The sequence below is a fragment of the Cucumis melo genome, chromosome 7 (genome assembly GCF_025177605.1).
Source record: "Cucumis melo cultivar AY chromosome 7, USDA_Cmelo_AY_1.0, whole genome shotgun sequence".
Taxonomy (NCBI): domain Eukaryota; kingdom Viridiplantae; phylum Streptophyta; class Magnoliopsida; order Cucurbitales; family Cucurbitaceae; genus Cucumis; species Cucumis melo.
The window spans coordinates 24,112,187-24,133,094 of NC_066863.1; the positions used below are offsets into that span (position 1 = coordinate 24,112,187).

Below are 20,908 nucleotides of genomic sequence, written 5' to 3' on the forward strand. Positions count from 1 at the left end.
GAGCAGTTAGATGTAAAAACTATATTCCTCCATGGAGATCTTGAAGAAGAAATATATATGCTCCAACCGAAAGGCTTTGAAGTAAAAGGAAAAGAGAACTTGGTTTGCAGGTTAAACAAGTCTTTGTATGGTCTCAAACAGGTACCGAGATGTTGGTACAAGAGATTTGATTCCTTCGTTGTGAGCCTTGGATACAACAAGCTAAATGCAGACCCTTGTGCATATTTTAAGAAGTTTGGAGAAAAAGACTTCATTGTCTTACTGTTGTACGTAGACGACATGTTGGTAGATAAATTTTGGACCATTGGATCTTACACTTTCTCCAAGATTAATTTATAGTCATTGGATCTTTCACATCTCTCTAGAATATTTGGAGCCATTAGATTTACTTGTTGGCCAAGTATCTTATGGCTATAAATAAGTAAGAACCCATGGTTGCCAATCCATCCCAAAATCACCAACAAGTTGAGTGGAATATAAAATAGAGAGAGTTTCTTCTTAGAGAGCTTTGTATCCCTCAATAAGAAAGAAAGTTTTTGTAACTCCTATTTTATATATTGAATTCTTCTATCCTTACCCGTGGTTTTTACCCTAACATATTTAGGGGTTTTCCACGTAAAATCCTTGTGTTCTATCCTTTCCCTTCTTCTTCATCATTATTATTGTTCTCAATCTTCTTTAGTTACAATTTTACTCTATTCGATCACAGTCCGAATTCACAACACATTCCGTCTGATCCATCTTCTTCCATTTGAATTTTTTGATTTTTCTTCATTTTAATATTGAATTTTTTCTTTCATCTTGACTTTATGTCTAAATTTTTTCAAAGTAATCGACTTGAAATTCTGGCATTCAATTGCTTTTAATCTAATGTTGTCTCTGAAGATGGAAGTGACGATACTTTCCTCAAATGATCGATGCCGAGTATACTTTGCTGGTGTTTGCAACACTTTTTATCTAATCAATCTTATGGCACATAACAATTTCTTTTACATTTGTTTATGATTGTTTTAATTTAATGATTAGTACTTTGGTTTGAGGATTAAAATTTCTCTACAATGGTTGGCAAATTTGAAAGGATTACTAAAGTGTGTATTGAAAATGCATTTATGCATATTGAATTCTAGGTTTTAATTATGTTTAACGAATCAATATGGTACATGATCTTTTGAAGTTTGACGGGATCAAGTTTAAGCCATCTCTTTTTATCAAAGGACCTATTACTTGAAACTCCAATTACAACATAAGTAAAGATAATTCTAACCTGTTACTTCAAAGGAGCTCATGGTATATCAACTATTACCAGTGATGTAGTAGCCAAATTGGAGTTTGCCAAATAGAATTAAACTCAGTCACTACTATAAATTTGGGTACCATAACTGTAGGATAGCCAGCACGACCTAATTATTAACCGCGAACAACTTCAATCTTCACATCCTACCCACCCCTTCCAACAACGCTACCTTACAAGCTATCCTACTACCGCCCCTTCAAACACTCAGAAATACAAACAAATTGAAAACAAAAAAGCTATCATGACTGCAGAATAGTCATCCCTAATCAAGAACAAAGTTATTCAAAACTATTAAGAAATAAACTATTAGAATTGAACTAAAGGCTACCATAAAAATGTAGGATAGCCAAAACGAATCTTAACACATTATTTTTTAACACAATAATAGACATCGCCCCCTCCCCTCAAACTTTCATCCCTGATCCCTTCAAAATTTCAATTCAACTCCCCCTTCAAAATTTCAATTCTCACCCCCATCAAAATCTTAATACATATTTTTCGACGTTTTTCTGCCGAAGCTTTTTTTTTTTTTTTTGCCTTGGGAAAACCTCGATTTTTTGTAGTGTAGCCAAATTTAAACGATTGTATAGCAAAAAAATCTTGAAAAAATTTGTTTAAATTTGGACCTAAATTTTAAAGATCAAATCTAAACAATTGTGTACCAAATAATCTTGAAAAAAATAATCGTCTAGATCGTGTACCAATACGCCTAATATATTTGGCTATCAAAATCTAAACGATCAAATCTAAAGATCGTGTACCAACAATGGCCAAATCTAAACGATTATACCAAATATATTAGGCGTATTGTTGACAGGAAATTTTTGGTATTTTTTATTATGGGCCTGTGAGCTTTTTTCGTTTTCAAGATGGTTCTATCAATATTTTGTCACTTTGTTATATTTCTTAAAAGACCCCTGAAATTAATCTGAAGGTAAGAATTAATTAAATTGAAGAAAAAAAACTCTATTTACCAAACATTTAAAATAACTAAAAGTATACTCAAAGATATAATTAAGCAATGAACAAACTTGTATGTCAATTGATAATTTAATGTGATATCAATTTTGATGATCTAATAGTATAGAAAGATGAGATGAGTAGTGTATCTTTTGAATTAAATATATAAAACATTTCAACTACGAAACATTTTAGATCTAAGTTAAATATGTTTTCATTTAATTTTATGATAAGTATTCCAATTATTGAGTAAGACATTCTCAAACCGAAAGTATCTTTCTAGAGAAAAAGAGTAGCAAAATAACAAATAAGTAAAGCAAGAGAGATGGAAAAGAAAGTAAGTTTGGGTGGCAACTTCCCTTCATCATTCCTTAAAGCCATGGCTTCATAAATTGGCCAACAATTCACCACACCAAATCCAGCCACCAACATTTGAAGAAACAAATGTTCCCACGCCCTGCCTGATTTCCAAATTCCGATCAACCCGCCGACGAAACTGGCTAAGTTGACGATGGCAGCAGTGGTTATGGGAACGAACATTGGCGAGAAAACTCCAAACTCGAACAACTCTTGCTTGTACCTCTTGATTTGTTTTTCGTTCATCGCTTTGCTGGTGAGGTTGAAACCAAAATTGGGATTAATCCCAAGAGACTTCAATGTGAACTCTATGCATCCAAACAGTAAACTAGATTCAGATCTTATCATCCACATTCTTTGGTCATTCCACCATTTTTTGAATGTTCCTCCAACATGGATGAACTCTACAAGGTCCTGACCATAAGCTCCAAGGAACAACAATATGTATACTACAAACCATGCATCCCAAACCTGCAAAAGTTCTCAATATTAAAATTTATGTGTTCACTAGTCAACTTGGGATATTTTCTAGTGATATTTTACTCTATATTTCTACTTGATGTCTTATTTAATAGCCATTTTGACTCTTGAGAAAATTTTGTTTACAACAGCTCCCTATTTTTTCGATATAACATATGAATTCTTTGTCGAAATTCAATAATATTTAAAAAATGTTTTAAGAACCTTCTCTTTTTGTCTACATTACGTGCGTACGTATGGATTTCAAATATATGTGGACAACAAACAGGAAAAGAAAATTATACCAGCAAAGTAGTAGTGTTTAGAAGTTAAATGATTATAAAATAAATAGGAGCAAGACTGAGACAAGTATTAAAATATAACCTGTGGGAAGATTTGAATGCCATTGATGAGAGCCACCTGAGGGAGGAAGGCGTAGACAGTAACCGAAATGGACCAAGCGGGCCAAAATGCAAAAAAGGCGTAACAAAGCCCCATGAGAAGCCCCATGGATCTTACTCCATATGTGATTGGGTTGTACTTTGAGAAAGCGACTTCCAAAAACCCAGTACTCCATCTTTTGATTTGATTCAACCCGTCAAGAAGGTTGATCGGCACATCACCATAAAAAGCAACCCTTTTTGGGTTGCAGAATACACTCCTCCATCCCTTAGATTGCATACAATATCCTGTGAAATAGTCCTCCACGAATGACCCATATTTAAACCCCAACTGTTAAACAACGACATAAAATTTTAAATAATGGTTGGAAAAGAACCACCAATTGTAAATTAATTTGATTTTTAACGACCATACCTTACAACCCCATTCAGTATTATTCTCATAATCACAATTTGCAACTAAATGGGCCAAGTCCAAAACCTCTTGAGATTTGATGTGCCTTTCGACAACATGATTTGGACTAAGTTTGGAGAGTTCGGGTAACTCAAGTGATGATGGACCTCCAAAGAATCCCCTTCGAACAAAGAAACACCCTGTACCAACGTAACACGGGCCTAAAAATCCATCCATGCCAGATGGATTTATTATATATACGTGCTCTAACTCTGCACAATAAATATCATTTTTGCTAACTCCACGGAACCGTTGAGGAAACTGAACATAACCTAAGTTATTTCCAAGTTTTGGATCCAAGAAATAGCACAAAGCACGAACTGGTGTTTGAGGATCATTGGAATACGTGTCACAATCCAAAGTTAGAATAACTGGTGCATTGGTCATTATAGCAGATACTCGAAGCTATTTCAATAAAAACAAAGGAGGAGAAAAATGAAAAAAAAATTATAAAGTTTGATTTTAAAACAGATAAGGTAAAAAAAGTTATTATTAAAGTTGATTACCAGAGTGTTAAGAGCACCATGAGAAGTTACATTTTTTTTGTCTTGAAACATAGATGAGATTTGGTAATGCCTCACCCCTAATGTCTTTGTTTTACTGCCCTCCAATAGCACCTATTCTCACGCAAAATTTACCATCAAATCCTATTTTGATTCCTTTAGGATTGTGTGGGATAAAGATAATGGGTTGTATATAAGATTTTATTTTATTTTATTTTAAACGAAGATCAACTTTTCATATATTTTAATAAGAACTTAATGAGAAAATAAAAATATATGTTTGAATACAAATGAAAGTAATAATACCTGAATAACAGTGGGATGATGTTAGGAGTAAAGGATTCGGTCCTCCATTGATTGAAAGTCATGCGCTCTTCTTTTGCATTCAACAATTCATCTTCAACAATCCCTTTTTCACAAATATTTTCTACTTTTATTATCATTTCCTCATACATTATCTGAAAAATTCAATACAACCCGAATACTCAACCTATCTTAAAAAAGTATATATACATATATATTTTTATGTTTTATTTGTACAAGTGAAAGCACACATGAATTTAAAGTGAAAGGTAATATATGACGATTAATGTTGCATGATAATAAGAAAAGTGATTTTGTAGGCATTAGGTGTGCCATTATCAATTAGACATTAAGGAACTTTTCTCAAAATTGGGCAAATTTTGAGCAAAATTTGAGAAACTCTGGAAAGTAGTTTTGCAGTTCTTTATATTTTATTTGATTCTATTTCTTTTTTCTCATAGTTCCCCATTGGTTCATTGGTAGTGTAGACATGTTTTAAGGTTCGATTCCCAACATTAATGATTTTGTATTATTTTTTTTCTTCTTTTGTTAATTTTTCATATATGTTTAATATATTTTTTTTATATAAATATTTTTCATATTTATATGTATTATTTGATTTTCAAATTTCATATTTAATTTTAATTTTTCTTTTCTATTTAACTACATTTAGTTTTTTTTTTCATATTTACATCTTTAATTTAATTTTAAATTTATATATTATTTTCATCATTCAAATTTAAATATTTAATATGTTGATTTAAATATTTACAAAAAATTTCAATTTTCAATTTTGGAATAGACATGTTTATATTATTTTAAATTTAAATTTATTACTTTTTACTTCCTTCTAAATTAGTTAGAATTTTACCTTATATAAATTTTTTTACTAAAATATTCATTTTAGCTACCTTTAATACGTTTCAAGACATTATAAAACTGAGTTGAATTAGAATCAACACCATTTAAGATAAATGAATTGTATGAGAAATAATATTTCAAATCAAAATTTAACGACATTTGATTAATAATTTGTTATTAATTTTGCAAAAGGATTTATGTATATATTTGATAATGCTAATGTTCTATAATTATTTTTATATATATTTTTTATTTTTTACATAATTAAATTATATTTAAATTAAAAATAAGCAAAAATGTTATGAAAAATAACATAATAAACAAGAAATAAGAAATGATTATCAAATAAATCTCTGTTTCCTAAAATTCATGAAAGATTATTACGAATGAGGGAAAACTCTGACTTTCGTTGATGTTTTTTACTGCTCAAATATATAGTAAGAATGCAGGGATGAAAAACACTTATTCTGAACACACCCACACTAAATATCGGTGTAACAAAAAGATTCTAAAAACTCACAATGGACTTTACAATAATAGACCATAATAATTGATAAATAAGATTAATGGACTGAACTAATAGGTTGCCATAACAAAAACACAAAGAATGAACAAGCAAAAACAAAAATCATGGATGATTCATGTGCTTCAACATTATTGGATTTTAGGAAAAAAAAAATTAAAATTTGTTCCTTAATGGGACTATAAATAAATAAATACGAATTTTCACACCTTAATCTCTTCGATCTCGGAGTTCCAATCGTGGTTGTTGGAAGTAAAGAAGGCATCTGGATTCCTATCTATGACGTCGTTTTTCCTACAAAACGGCAGCCACGTGGCAGCAAACCTCGCCGCCTCCATAAAAGCAAACAGCGTCATGGCGGAGCCACCGTCATCCGACGCATAGACGGAGATCTTACTTGTCGGGTAATCGTATGCCATTACCGATAAGGCCGTATTGACGGCGTTCATCGGCGGCTCTTTATGCGGATCCGCCGTGCAAATAAACACATCCAGCGCTGGAAAATCCGAGTCCGTTTTCAGTATCTGTTTCAAGTTGGCCGGAAATTCACGGCGCCGGAGTGGATTCATCCGAAAGGCTTGAGAATTGGCCCACATAAAGGCCAAAAGGGCGTCGGAGATGAAGAGAGAAACAGAGAGGAAGAAGGAAGCGAAAGAAGTGGAATTGAGAAGTGAAGAAATGTGGTAGTAAAACAAAGCCAAAAGACCGCAGGCGTAAAGGGCAGCAAAGAAGCGGTTAAAGGTGGTGGCTCGTGGAGATATGTGTTGAGAGTTTAGAGGGAAGCCCTTGGCGGCGGCGCGTGCTCTCATGTCCTCCATTATTATTGGAGATGATAGATAGGATAGGAAGTGCAGAAGAGAATTTGAGAATATGAACCAAACTTTTACTTTTAAGCTCAAACTTGTTAATTAGTATTATATGATGTTTTCATTTTGATCAATTTTATTTTAATTTAATAGAATTTAATTTAATTTAATTTAATTTAATTTGGTCCTATTATTTTATTTTGTTTATATCAATTGGTATCCAAATATATATATCTTTGTTTTTCTCTTTCTTAGGCAAAATTTAATATAGTTGTATATATACTTTCCAATAATTTCCTTTGCACCATTTTATTACTCGTGTGGTTAACAATACGTCTTGTCCATTTTAGGATGGTTCCGTATACGTTGAAATCAACAATTTTATCTTCCACAATAATTTGTTTATATTTGAATTTCCGTTGTTTTAACTCTTTGTATCCTTTTCTATTTTAGTTTTTAAACAATTTAAAAACGAGTGTTTTAGCTATAGTCTCCAAACTTTTAAAAACAACTTATTTTAGTCTTTATCTTTAGATTTTATTAATTATTTAACAAAATAGTCATCTGATTTTATATATTTGGAGGATTAAGCTATATATCCAATCTATTACTTAAATTGACAAACCGATTTTTTAAATTTATTTTATAGATATTTTATGACAACAAAAATACATAATCAACACATTTACTAACTAGTGGCTAGAATTGTTAACAACAAAATACTTTAAAATCTTCGCATCCTACAAACCCCTCCAAACTACAGAGGTTATCATAACTGCAGGATAACCAACATAACCTAATTATTCTTTTTATAAAGGTTTTAAAATATACTCTTTTTAAAAATTCAAGAACTAAAACAGACATTTTTAAAAGTTTAAAGACCAAAATAAAATAAGATAAAAAAGATTTCCACTCATATAATAATTACTAATTTAATTACTACTTTGTTACCGCGTATATATAATTTTTTTTAATTACAATTAATTATGTCTTCACCCCAATTATAAATTTCATCCTTAATATCTTTAGTAAGCAACGTTTGAATTATTTTTAATTATTAAATGTTTTGGTTTGCCGGTAAAAATAAACTTAATTCACAATAAGAATATTATTATTTATTATATCTTCATTATTTTCTTCATTATTTTTCTCTTACTTTTTAATACAGTATAATAATCTCTTATTTTTTAATACAATATAAATATTCTCTTACCTTTTAATACAATATAATAATCTCTTACATTTTTATACAATATAATAAGGGTTTCTTTAAAAAAAAAAAAAAGAACAAAATGCGAAAATATTTATACTGTATAGAACAATTTTGAAAAAGGAAAAAGTCTGCAAGCTCACACAACAAGAAATAACAAAAACACCCCATCTTTAATCAGTCACATTCACGAAAAACGGTTTTATATCCAGTCTAAACGATTTTGTACCAAATCATAACAATCTTGGTACAATACTTGATAATGTAAAAAGAATATAAGAAGGAAAAAGAAGAAGGATACGATACAATGAAAAAGAATAAGAAAAAGAATATTGTCTTTATGAAAAAGATAACGTCGAAGATGAGAGACGACGAAGAAGGAATAAATTCTGAAAAATGAGATGAAGAATATTGTCTTTTTGGGCTAAAGCATCAACCATTATGTGCTACCCTATTGTATAACGCCTCCTTTTGCTTTCTTCTCGCATCTTGATTGACCGAATGAGCTTCTAAATCCGTTGTACACTAGAAGAGAAATATAATTGGAATTTTACGGACAAAAATTATGTTTGAATTTAATTTATGAAATTAAGCAAAAAAAAAAAGTCTTATATAGATTTAATAGATTGATTAATTAAATAACATATTGATAAAAATTAATTAATTTGAAATCAACAATAATTTTAACTATAAATGCTTGAAAATTGAGTAATTAATAATTATTTTTTAAAAGAATTAATCTTAATATTTTCAAACATAACAAAATATTAAAACTATTTACAAAATATAACAAAATCTATTAAATTCTCTAAAACCTATTTAAGTTTTTTTATTCTTTTTTTCGTAAATAGTTTCAATATTTTGCTATCCATAATAATTCCCTTAAAATAAACTCATTAATACATTTAATAAACGCAATAATAATTATAATCTAATACTTAATCATGTTTATATATAATTAATTAAGTAATAATTAGTAATTTCAATTTTAACAAATAACATAAGAATACTACAAAACAATAAATGAGATAGGAGTATGGTATATTAATAAAGAATACTAAAAAATGTTCTATAAATATTATATGTTTTTATTGAAAGAAGTAATATAAATTAAAACTAATCTCAATATATAATTTGTGTGATTATTAAAAAAAATAAAGTAAGAAGTTTTTCAAAAATAGAAAATTTTGATAAACTATTTATAAGTTATAAGATAAAACTACTCAAAAAGACAAAATGTTTTACGTTTCATTTTCCTATAAAACGTAAAACATTTTGTCAAATAATCTACTTTTAACAATTTTCCATAAAAAGAAAGAGTTAATCCATTATTATAGTTGAAAAATGAATTTCTGTACTAACTAAATTTAATTAGTCTTAGTTTACTAATTAAATATATTTAATATACTGTTCACTAATTATGTAAATATTTTAATAGTTTATATTTGATTTATAGAAATAAAAATTTTATATTAATTAATTAATTGTAATTCAAATAAAATTATATATAAAATAAGAAAGAGGTAGAGAGAAAATCCACTGTTTTGGAAAGGAATAAAAAACTTGTCTATGGGAAATAAAGATGTCTCGTTATAAGTTATTTCCAAGCAAATGTTTGAAAACCGTGCAAAAGACCCACAATCCAAATGCCACCCGTTGCTGGTGTTGTTCTCGCTGTCACACTTCTGCTCAGTTCTCGTCGTTGCTCTTTAGCTGGTGGTTCTGCTCGCCGTAGAAGGCTGGAGGGAGGACAATAGGTGGAGACGTGAAAACGTTGAAGAAAAAAGGGGTTAATTAGGGTTTAGTGTTTCTTTTTTTTTCTTTCAAATTTCATTGTAGTCGAATGATTCAGTTTTAGTCCAATAATTTTAAACATTTAATTTTAGTTCATATCGTAACAATTTGGTATTATCCAATTTTAGTCCAACGATTTTAAATATTTAATTTTGGTTGTTTGTTAGAAGAAAAAGTAGTATCTACTCCAATAATTTTAAACTAGATATTATTTGATGTTTTTAAAACGTCAAGAAAAAGTTTATACCAATTAACATTGTTTAAACGTCAAAAAATTAAAGCCTCAACGTGAAATTTTTTTCGAAAATTCGTCCACTTTGCCTTTTTCATATAACTTCTTGACGTTCGCAAAACATTAAGGAAAAATTAGATACTACTTAACATATTTAAATCGTCGAGCAAAGTACATATCACTTGATATTTTTAAATGTCAAGAAAGGCCCCAACTTGGAATTTTTTCTAAAAATTTGCCACCTTTGCTTTTTCATAAAAATTATTGATGTTTTGCAAAATGTCAAAGAAAAGATGATACTACTTGACGTTTTTTAAACATCAAGAAAGACCTTAGCATGAATAAGTTTTTGAAAATTGGTCTCCGCCTTCTCATAAAAATTATTGATGCTTTATTTTTTAAATCACCAATTTCTTGATATTTTTCAAAAACTGTCAAGTATTTAAAACGACAAAAGTTAAAAATGCTTCATATCTGAATTAAATACCTAACACACATTTTCCCATTTAATTTTATGTTGAGTCATTCCAATTATTGACCAAACAACATTTCCAACAGAAAACATTTATCTAAAGGAAAAAAGTAGCAAAAGAGCAAAGAAGTAAAGCAAGAGAGACAGAGAAGAAAGTGAGTTCAGGTGGCAACTTCCCTTCGTCATTCCTCAAAGTCATGGCTCCATAAACTGGCAAACAATTCACCACACCGAATCCAGTCACCAACATCTGAGGAAACAAATGTTCCCATGCCCCGTCCGATTTCCAAATTTTGATCAGTCCACCGGCGAAACTGGCCAAGTTCACGATGGCTGCAGTGGTAATGGGAACGAACATTGGCGAGAAAACCCCGAACTCGAACAACTCTTGCTTGTACCTCTTGTTTTGTTCTTCATCCATTGCTTTGCTGGTGACATTGAAACCAAAATTGGGATTAATCCCAAGAGACTTCAACGTTAACTCTATGCATCCAAACAAGAAACTAGATACAGATCTTATCATCCACATTCTTTGATCATTCCACCATTTTTTGAATGTTCCTCCAACATAGATGAACTCTACAAGGTCCTGACCATAAGCTCCAAGGAACAACAATATGTATACTACAAACCATGCATCCCAAACCTGCAAAAAGAATATCCATATAATAACAAATGTTTTCATTAGTTGAGTGACGCATAAATAGGGAGATGATTTTGATTACAGAGAAATTTTCATGTGATGTTTTGATATAATATTGTATTCTAAATTTATAGAAAACTTGAAGGTATTAAAAATTAACCTTGGGGAAGATCTGAGTGCCACTAATGAGAGCTAACTGAGGTAGGAAGGAGTAAACAATGACAGGAATGGACCAAAAGGGCCAAGATGCATAATGGGCATAAGAAAGACCCATGAGAAGGCCAATGGACTTTACACCATATGTGATTGGGTTGTACTTTGAGAAGCTGACTTCCAGAAGGCCAATACACCATCTTTTGGTTTGATTCAGCACACTAAGAAGGGTTATGGGCACATCACCATAAAAAGCTGCCCTTTTGGGATTGCAAAATAAACTCCTCCACCCCTCGGATAGCAAACGATACCCTGTAAAATAATCCTCCACTAAAGACCCATATTTAAACCCCAACTGCCAACACAACAATATATATAGAAATTTCAATAGTGACCGAGAAAAAATATATATATTAAATTGGACATATTTTTAAACAATAAAAGCATAAAAAATTGATAAGAGTAGATCATTATACATCATCATTTGAATTTTAACCACCATACCTTAAAACCCCATTTTGTATTATTCTCATAATCACAGCTTGCAACTAAGTAGGCTAAGTTCAAGACCTCTTGAGATTGAATGGACATTTCAACAACATGATTTGGACCAAGTTCGAAGAGTTCAGGTGCCTCAAGTGAGTATGGGCCTCCAAAGAATGCTCGTCTAACAAAGAAACACCCTGCACCAACATAATTTGGGCCTAACGATCCATCCATACCAACTGGATTTATTACGAATAAGTGCTTTAATTCTCCGCTATATATATCATGTTTGCTAACTCCACGGAACCGTTGAGGGAATTGAATATAACCTAAGTTTTTCTCAAGCTTCGGATCCAAGAAATAACATAAGGCACGAGTTGGTGTTTGAGGGTCATTAGAATATGTATCACAATCCAAAGTGAGAATAATTGGTGCATTGGTCATGGTAGCCGATACCCGAAGCTATTTCAACAGAAACAAAAGAAAACATGTTATAAAATAGATCTTAAAAACAAACAAAGTAAATGAGTTTAATGGTTAGTACGTTACCAAAGTATTAAGAGCACCCGTCTTGAAATTGTGATGAGAAGTTACACTTTTTTCCCTTGAAACATAGATGAGATTTGGCAATGCTTCTCCACTAATATCTTTGTTCTTTGTGCTCTCCAATAATACCTACCTCACACAAATTGCCACAAAAATCCAATTTTAAATTATTTAGAATTGTGCTTAGAAAATAATAAGTTGTATAGGTTTTTTTTAAAAAAAAAAATTAAATGAAAAATTACAAAAATCATAAGTAGAAATAAGTAATAATACCTTAATAACAGTGGGATGATTTTGAGGAGTAAAAGATATGGTCCATTGATCGAAAGTCATACGTTCTTCTCCATTTAACAATTCATCTTCAACCATTCCTTTCTCACAAATATTTTCTACTTTCATTCTCATTTTCTCATACATCATCTAAAAAACAAAACTCAACACAATTTAAAAAAGACGAAATTCTAAAATGAAAAACCACCTTAATTAATACAAGATACTAGGATACGAAGAGTTCTATGTTTTGCTTATTATGAATAAAAGTACACAAACTTAAATTATGAGGTAGTATGTCGATTATTAATAATATGAAATAATAAGTGTTCTATATATGGTGACAACAAAAAATGTGTGTTTCTCATTAGGCAATTATTAATGTCAAATTTGGTCCTCTCATATTTTATTTTATTTTTTTGGTTTAAAACAATAATGGACCCTCTCATTTTGTAGTTTGTATTGTATTAGAAATTTGTGGGTTTGGGAATCATTGATTTGTCAATTCAACGAACCACCTTGGTTGGAAATAATTTCATTCATTATACTTTCGAATATGTATGGAACATAATTTAGTGACTTGCTTTTATAATTTATCAACTTATAAGTATTTGAATGTCCATTGAATCTTTAATCGTATTTTTCACAATAATGAAGAAATTAAATCGATAAATATTGGTAACTATTAAATTATTACTGACTAAAATTTATAACTACTTGGAACCAATTTGAAAGTACAAAATTTAATATTTGACAATCCTTTGAAAATTTAAAATAACAATGAAGATGTTTTTTTTTTCTTTCTTGATGTCTAAAATGGAACGAAATTCTCCCATTTTAGTCTTTGTAGTGTTCAATTTTGTTAAATTTTTTCCTCCAAATTTTATATTAAAATCTTTGCAAATACGGACAATATCCGATCAACTTATATCTTATCAACTCGTAGACTATAATATCAAGAATTCATAACTTTCTAAGATTTCATAACTCCTCACTCTTCACTATTTTATCTCTTATCCAAAATAAGATTAAGTGAATAAAAATACAATATGTCACGTTGTAAATTTAATTATTTTTTAATCTAATATGTGTTATTTAGTATATTATAAGTTATATAATATTAAATAATCATCTTATATAAATTTTTATGTTAAATTACAAATTTGCTTCCAACGTTTAAAAGGATATAATTTTGTTTCTATAGTTTATAACTAGGATTTAATCCTTTTAAATTGATAAAATCATAAAAAATAATCTCACTTATGAAAACTATTTATAAAGATGGTCAAATCATAAGAAGTATACATACGAGGTTTTATCAAAATACAAACTAAACTCTAACTTTCTCCTTATGATAGAAACTAAAATTGCAATGTAATCAATTTTTTAAATATAGATTATATTGACAAATAAATTAATAATAACTTACTATAAATTAAATCAGTAAAATTAGTTTTATCATCGATAAGTATATAATATAAACATATCTAAATATTTATTAAAATTTAGAATACAATTTTTAAATTTTTCATCGAACACAAATCTAAAAACATAAAATATAATATTATTTTTAAATTTATCTTTTCAGATTCTAAGATTCTCTACCAATCATGTCCTTAATATTTCGAAACAAACAAAAAGACCAAAATAGAATCGAAAAAACTTAATTCTTTCTTCGTGAAAATGAGGCCTTCGAACTAAAAATAATAATAAATAAATAAAAAGGTAACAATACCTTAATCTCTTCGGTTTCAGAGTTCGAACCGTGGTTAGAAGTAAAGAAGGCATCAGGATTTCTGTCTACGTCGTCGTTTTTCCTACAAAACGGCAACCACGTGGCAGCAAACCTAGCCGCCTCCATAAAAGCAAACAGCGTCATGGCTGACCCACCGTCATCGGAAACATAGACGGATATCTTACTTGTCGGGTAATCGTACGTCATGACCGACAAGGCCGTGTTGACGACGTTCATCGGAGGCTCTTTGTATGGATCCGCCGTGCAAATAAACACATCCATCGCCGGAAAATCAGAGTCCTTTTTCAGCAACTTTTTCAAATTTGCCGGAAACTCACGGCGACGGACCGGATTCATCCGGAAGGATTGAGCAGTGGCCCACATGAAGGCCAAAACGACGTCGGAGATGAAGAGAGAAACAGAGATGAAGAAGGAACCCAAAGAAGTGGAATTAAGAAGTGAAGTAACGTGGTAGTAAAATAAAGCCAAAAGACCGCCGGCGTAAATGGGTGCGAAGAGGCGGTTAAAGGTGGTGGCGAGTGAAGGTATGTGTTGGGAGTTTAGTTGCAAGCCCCCGGCGGCGGCGTGTGATTTAATATCCTCCATTATTACATTAAGTGTTTCTCCTCTGCTGATGCGAAGTTCCAAGTCCTCACCTTTTATAGGAAATGAGATTTCTTCTATTTCTAAATTCCACTTTGTTCTGTTTTTTTCTCTCTAATCTAAAGCAAGTAGCGTTGTCTTCTCAAATTCAAATCGAAATATATATTTCTTTTCCTAGAAAATTGTATTCTCATAAACGACATAATATCTCTTCATTGGTCGTTGTACCCATTATCCCTCCTTCTGCCCCATGTGGTTCTCATCAAATTTGACTCTCAAAATTAAATAAAAATTCAAGGATTCATATTTTTTTCCAACTAATCTCAAACCAACAAATATTTCTATTTCTTTTTAGTCACTAATATTTATCTATTCCATAGATTTTTCTTTTTTCTTTTGCCATAGAGAAGTTGTAAAAAATTCAGAAATGGACAAAACCATTGCTGTATTTGTTAATATAAATTGTTTGTTTCTTTTCGTTATTCAGTATTCAAGTGGTCCTCTCTTGTTCTATTTTGTTTTGTTTTGGTGTAGTGCATGTGAGCAATGGCAAAATTTCTAACACCGTTTTCAAATGACTCCCCATCCTAATTTAATTAGCAATTTATTTCGTGGATGTCAAGTAATTCTTAAATTATACTTTCATGTCTAGGTAATAGATGGTGTAGAAAAGTTTGTAGATGGACTCATTTTAGTCTCTTTCACGTCTGGTCAATTCTAGGATTGTAAATTTAACTTTTGGCTTCTACCAATAAAGTCTCATCAATTCCAATACCACTCTAGTAAAAAATTACATTAATTTATGTTGATCCAATAATTATGAAATAATTTATTTTAGTAAGATTTTCGACAATTTTAGTTAATTTAAAATTTGCTAACGTGTTTTTATATATATATATATATATAATTAATGTTAGTAAGGTTTCCAATATAATTTTGTTGATAGAAGCACATAATACAATGTCATCTTTTGTTGTTTATAGATTCATGAAATTGAAGGTAGCTTATACCCCTTTGGTCACTTGTTCATTCCTTATGCAAAATTTTGAAAAATTATTGTTAATAGCAAAATTATTGAAAATATTTATAATAACAAAATTCTGAAAATTAAAAATTTATTGGTATTGCTCGACATTATAAATATTGTAGATCAAAATATTAATATTCTCTTGTTGAGTGTTAATGATACGTAATGGTACCATTAACTTAAGTTTTTGGGTGAATCTGTGGTTTAATATAGAGTATTATATAGTATCACTCATGTTAAAAAATAATTAATCGAAAATTAGTATATAACATGATATTAAATTTGCATTTAACTCATTTACATCTTCATGATGTATATAATATGATACTAGATCCAATGGTCCAAGAATGTGAATGTAAAAAGATAAGTGTCTTTTTAAATAAATACATAAAACACATTTCAAAATTGAACTAAATACGTTAAACGTCTCATATCCGAACTAACTACATAGATATTTTCTGATCTAACTATACGCAGAAAACATTAATCTCAAATATAAATTAGATAAAAAAAAAACGTCTACATATCTTAGAGAATTAAACATTACAAAAGAAAAAACAAAAATCTAATTTTATGATAAATCATTCTAATCATTGACTAGACAACATTTTCAACTGAAAGCATTTTGTCTAGCGAAAGAAAGCAGCAAAAGAGCAAAGAAGTAAAGCAAGAGAAAAACAGAAGAAAGTGAGTTTAGGTGGCAACTTCCCTCCATCATTCCTCAAAGCCATGGCTTCATAAACTGGCCAACAATTCACCACACCAAATCCAGCCACCAACATTTGAGCAAACAAATGCTCCCATGCCCCGCCTGATTTCCAAATTTCAATCAGCCCACAGATGAAACTAGCCAAGTTGACGATGGCTGCGGTGGTAATGGGAACGAACAATGGGTGAGAAAACTCCAAACTCGAACAACTCTTTCTTATACCTCTTGCTTTGTTCTTCATCCATTGCTTTGCCCGTGATGTTAAAACCAAAATTGGAATTAATCCCAAGAGACTTCAATGTAAACTCTATGCATCCAAATAATAAACTAGATCCAGATCTTATCATCCACATTCTTTGATCATTCCACCATCTTTGGAATGTTCCTCCGAAAAGGATGAACTCTACAAGGTCTTCCCCATAAGCTCCAAGAAACAACAATATATATACTACAAACCATGCATCCCAAACCTACAAAAAGAAAAGGGTATAATCATCCACTTTATAATTATTGGCTTCACTGTTTGATCGATTCACGCATATACAAATGGTGACTTTCATCATAGAGATATTCTCCAATGATATTTTACTATATATATTTTTACTCTTTAAATTATAGAAAATTTGCAAGTACTAATATTTAACCTTTGGGAAGATTTGAGTGGCACTAATGAGAGCCAGCTGAGGGAGGAATGCGTAAACGGTAACCGGAATAGACCAAAATGGCCAAAATGCATAATGGGCATAAGAAAGACCCATTAAAAGACCCATGGACCTTACACCATATGTGATTGGGTTGTATTTTGAGAAAGTGACTTCCAAAAGACCAACACTCCATCTTTTCATTTGATTCACCACGCTAAGTAGTGTTATCGGCACATCACCATAAAAAGCTGCCCTTTTTGGATTGCAAAACAAACTCTTCCACCCCTCACATTGTAAACAATACCCCGTAAAATAGTCCTCCACCAAAGATCCATATCTAAACCCCAACTGCCAACACAAACGAGATAAAAAGTTTAAACAGTGAAGTCATTGCATTAGGATTTGATATAAGTAGACATAATTAAATGCATTATTTGAATTTTAAACAACCAAATATACCTTAAAACCCCCATTTAGTATTATTCTCGTAATCACAACTCGCAACTAAGTGGGCCAAGTCCAAGACCTCTTGAGATTTAATGTGCCTTTCAACAACATGATTTGGACTAAGTTTGGAGAGTTCGGGTAACTCAAGTGATGATGGAACTCCAAAGAATGCCCGCCGAGCAAAGAAACACCCTATACCAACGTAATTCGGGCCTAATAATCCATCCATGCCAGATGAATTTATTATAAATAAATGTTTTAACTCTCCACAATAGATATCGTTTTTGCTAACTCCACAAAACCGTTGAGGGAACTGAACATAACCTAAGTCGTTCCCAAGTTTTGGATCCAAGAAATAGCACAAGGCACGAGTTGCTGTTTGAGGATCATTGGAATATGTGTCACAATCCAAAGTGAGAATAACTGGTGCATTGGTCATTATAGCTGATACCCGAAGCTATTTCAATAAAAACAATAATAATAAGGATAGTTAAGGAGAGAAAAAAAAAAGAAGAAGAAGAAGAAGAAACATTATAACATTGATGTAAAACAAAGTGAATGAGAGTTTAATGGTTAATTACCAGAACATTAAGAGCACCGGTCTTGAAATGGTGATGAGAAGTTACACTTTTTTGCCTTGAAACATATATGAGATTCGGCAATGCCTCTCCACAAATGTCTTTATTTTTACTACTATCCAATAGTACCTACCTCACCCACAAATTACCATGAAATCCTATTTTAAATATTTAGTATTGTGTGTGAAAATAATAAGTTATTATACAAAATTCTTTTTTTGTTAAAATTAATTGAAAATTTACAAATTCATGTATTTCTATAGAAACTTAATTAGGAGAAGAAAATAGGAATTTGGATAGAAATTAATTAAGTAATAATACCTTAATAACAGTGGGATGATTTTGAGGAGTAAAGGATTTGGTCCATTGATTAAAAGCCATACACTCTTCTTCTCCATTCAAATATTCATCTCCAATCTTCCATTTTTCATATGTAGTTTCTACTCTCATTTTCATTTTATCATACATTATCTGAAAAAAAAAAAAAATCAATACAAACTCAACACAACTTAATATAAAAAGAAATTCAAAAAATTAAAAACTACCACAAATCCTTTCAACAAAAGCTTCAAACCGAACAAAAATGAAAGGAGAAAAACAGTATGATCTAACTAACTATTTGATGATAATACTAAGTAGTTTTATATATAGATACAAAAACATTTTATGTTTCGTTTACGGGTAAAAGACATTCACATTGTCAATTTTTTTTAGTGACAAAATAATGTGTTTTGGTCGCTCTTTCAATTTATTAAATATCAAAGTTGGGTTTTCTTTTTCTTTTTGGTTTGTGATTTATCAGTAATTTAGTAGCCAAATTTCTTCCCTCTCCCTATTTGAGATAATATTCAAATTTATGGAAAAATTTTGTCTTGTGCATACATGGTCAACAGTTTGGTGTGCTACACCATACTCTTATCTTTTTGGCTTTAGGCCGAGGAGATTGAGATCAACTATTTTATTGCATCTTCTCATATTCACCAACTTCAATGAAATACTTTTAAGTATGTAAATCCACGTAGCCATAATTTAGTTTCTATATTTTTTAAATTAAGGTAGTTTAGATTTACTTATAAAAAAAATATTTTTAGAAAAACTTATTTTTGAATTAAACACTTGAAATGTAATTGAAATACACTATTAATCTTATTTAATTATTTTACAACTTATTTAATTATAATTTATAAAAAAAATTTAAACTCCTTGATTAAAATTTATCAACTTACCCGTATTTAAAATTTCATTGAATCATATTGATAATTATTTTAGCTGGAGGAAGAGTTTTGTTTCTAAATAATCATTATTTGCTGTTGCTATAATTTGTTCCTTTGGAGTTATTATCAAAAGAAATAATAAAACAAAATTCTTCCATTTTTGTCCACTTTAAAGAGGTGACACTAGCTTCTGTATTCAACCTACGTTAGATGATATATACTCATCTCCAAATCATCACTTTAGCATTCTTTACAACAATAAATTTATTCTATATTTATCTAGTAAATTATTTATTTATTTATATTTTTACAATGATAATCCAACTAAATGATTTCCTTAAAACGTGTGCCTAATAGCCGAAATTGAATTGAAAAGCCTTCAAAGATTTTGTTTGCATACAACATACTCAATTTGTTTTTTCTTTTAACTCAATTGTAATTTAAACAATAATTGTGATACATTATTAGTGTTAATAGTCCTTTTATTATATTTATAAATGTTTCAACCATCCTAAAAAAATAGTAAAATAAAATAAGTTAAAATATTTACTATACCAAAATTTAAGATAATAACTAGATAAAAACATATCAATCTTTTAGTGTTTATTATCGATATAATCTCAAATTTTATAGTAAATATTTTGTTAAATTTATTATTTTTGATAATTTTTTAAATATATAAGAAAAAATGACATTTTCAAAATAGCAAAATAAATTAAAATATTTATAATATCAGTATCTATCAATATTTATCGTTTATAAATTTGAAATTTTGTTATATTTTGTCAAATTTTGGTCTATTCGATAACTCTTCTAAATGTTTTGATTAGTTTTATCAACCTTTAGAATAAATTTTCAGAAAATAAAAATAGGTAAGAATACCTTAATCTCTTCTCTCTTAGAATACGAATCGTGATTAGAAGAAGCAAAGAAGGCATCGGGATTTCTATCTCCAACGTCATTTCTCCTACAAAACGGTAGCCACGTGGCAGAAAATTGTTAGAAGGACACGTGGCATAAAATTGTTAGAAGGATGTTGACATGGTAGTTTGGGGGTCAGATGTCGGGAGATCTGTAGTGAGGACATAATCGACTTCTAGTTGCTCAAAGAAGATCAGCAACTTTTGGGACCAACGGCGGTAGTTTGTTCCGTCGAGTGGCTCAAGTTTAGACAGGTCCGGTAGGATTTTGTTGGAAGTCTTGATCGACATAATTGCTTTCAGA

General features: G+C 30.2%; 3 protein-coding genes across 3 annotated transcripts; all 3 read right to left on the reverse strand.

Moving 5' to 3' along the window:
- Positions 1-2,443: 2,443 nt before the first annotated feature.
- LOC103493072 (cellulose synthase-like protein G3) lies at positions 2,444-7,012 on the reverse strand. The gene is given in 8 exon segments (XM_051087107.1): positions 2,444-3,082; positions 3,455-3,802; positions 3,887-4,330; positions 4,432-4,467; positions 4,469-4,525; positions 4,717-4,754; positions 4,757-4,886; positions 6,325-7,012. Coding segments are annotated over 8 exon segments (2,211 nt in total). The 5' UTR covers positions 6,934-7,012; the 3' UTR covers positions 2,444-2,533.
- A 3,620-nt stretch (positions 7,013-10,632) lies between these two features.
- On the reverse strand, positions 10,633-15,288 carry LOC103493071 (cellulose synthase-like protein G3). Its single transcript, XM_008453696.3, has 6 exons — positions 14,463-15,288; positions 12,731-12,877; positions 12,461-12,586; positions 11,930-12,373; positions 11,433-11,780; positions 10,633-11,275 (listed from the first exon to the last, which is right to left on the reverse strand). The coding sequence occupies exons 1-6, from the start codon at positions 15,066-15,068 to the stop codon at positions 10,727-10,729; spliced, it is 2,220 nt and encodes a 739-aa protein (XP_008451918.2). The 5' UTR covers positions 15,069-15,288; the 3' UTR covers positions 10,633-10,726.
- A 1,287-nt stretch (positions 15,289-16,575) lies between these two features.
- Positions 16,576-20,677, reverse strand: LOC103493260 (cellulose synthase-like protein G3; the record flags this gene model as incomplete). The annotated part of the gene is given in 7 exon segments (XM_051088121.1): positions 16,576-16,991; positions 16,993-17,271; positions 17,446-17,796; positions 17,909-18,349; positions 18,474-18,599; positions 18,792-18,941; positions 20,567-20,677. Coding segments are annotated over 7 exon segments (1,728 nt in total), but the record flags the coding sequence as incomplete, so codon positions are not given.
- Positions 20,678-20,908: the final 231 nt, after the last annotated feature.

Bases quoted from the DNA above. Each gene is read 5' to 3' on its own strand.
- LOC103493071 (XM_008453696.3), bottom strand. From the start codon at position 15,068: ATGGAGGATATTAAATCACACGCCGCCGCCGGGGGCTTGCAACTAAAC. The intron at 12,587-12,730 runs GTATTATTACTT...TGTGTGAGGTAG, and splicing joins ATCATCCCACTGTTATTAAG to GTATTATTGGAGAGCACAAA. The intron at 11,276-11,432 runs GTTAATTTTTAA...TTCTTTTTGCAG, and splicing joins GCACTCAGATCTTCCCCAAG to GTTTGGGATGCATGGTTTGT.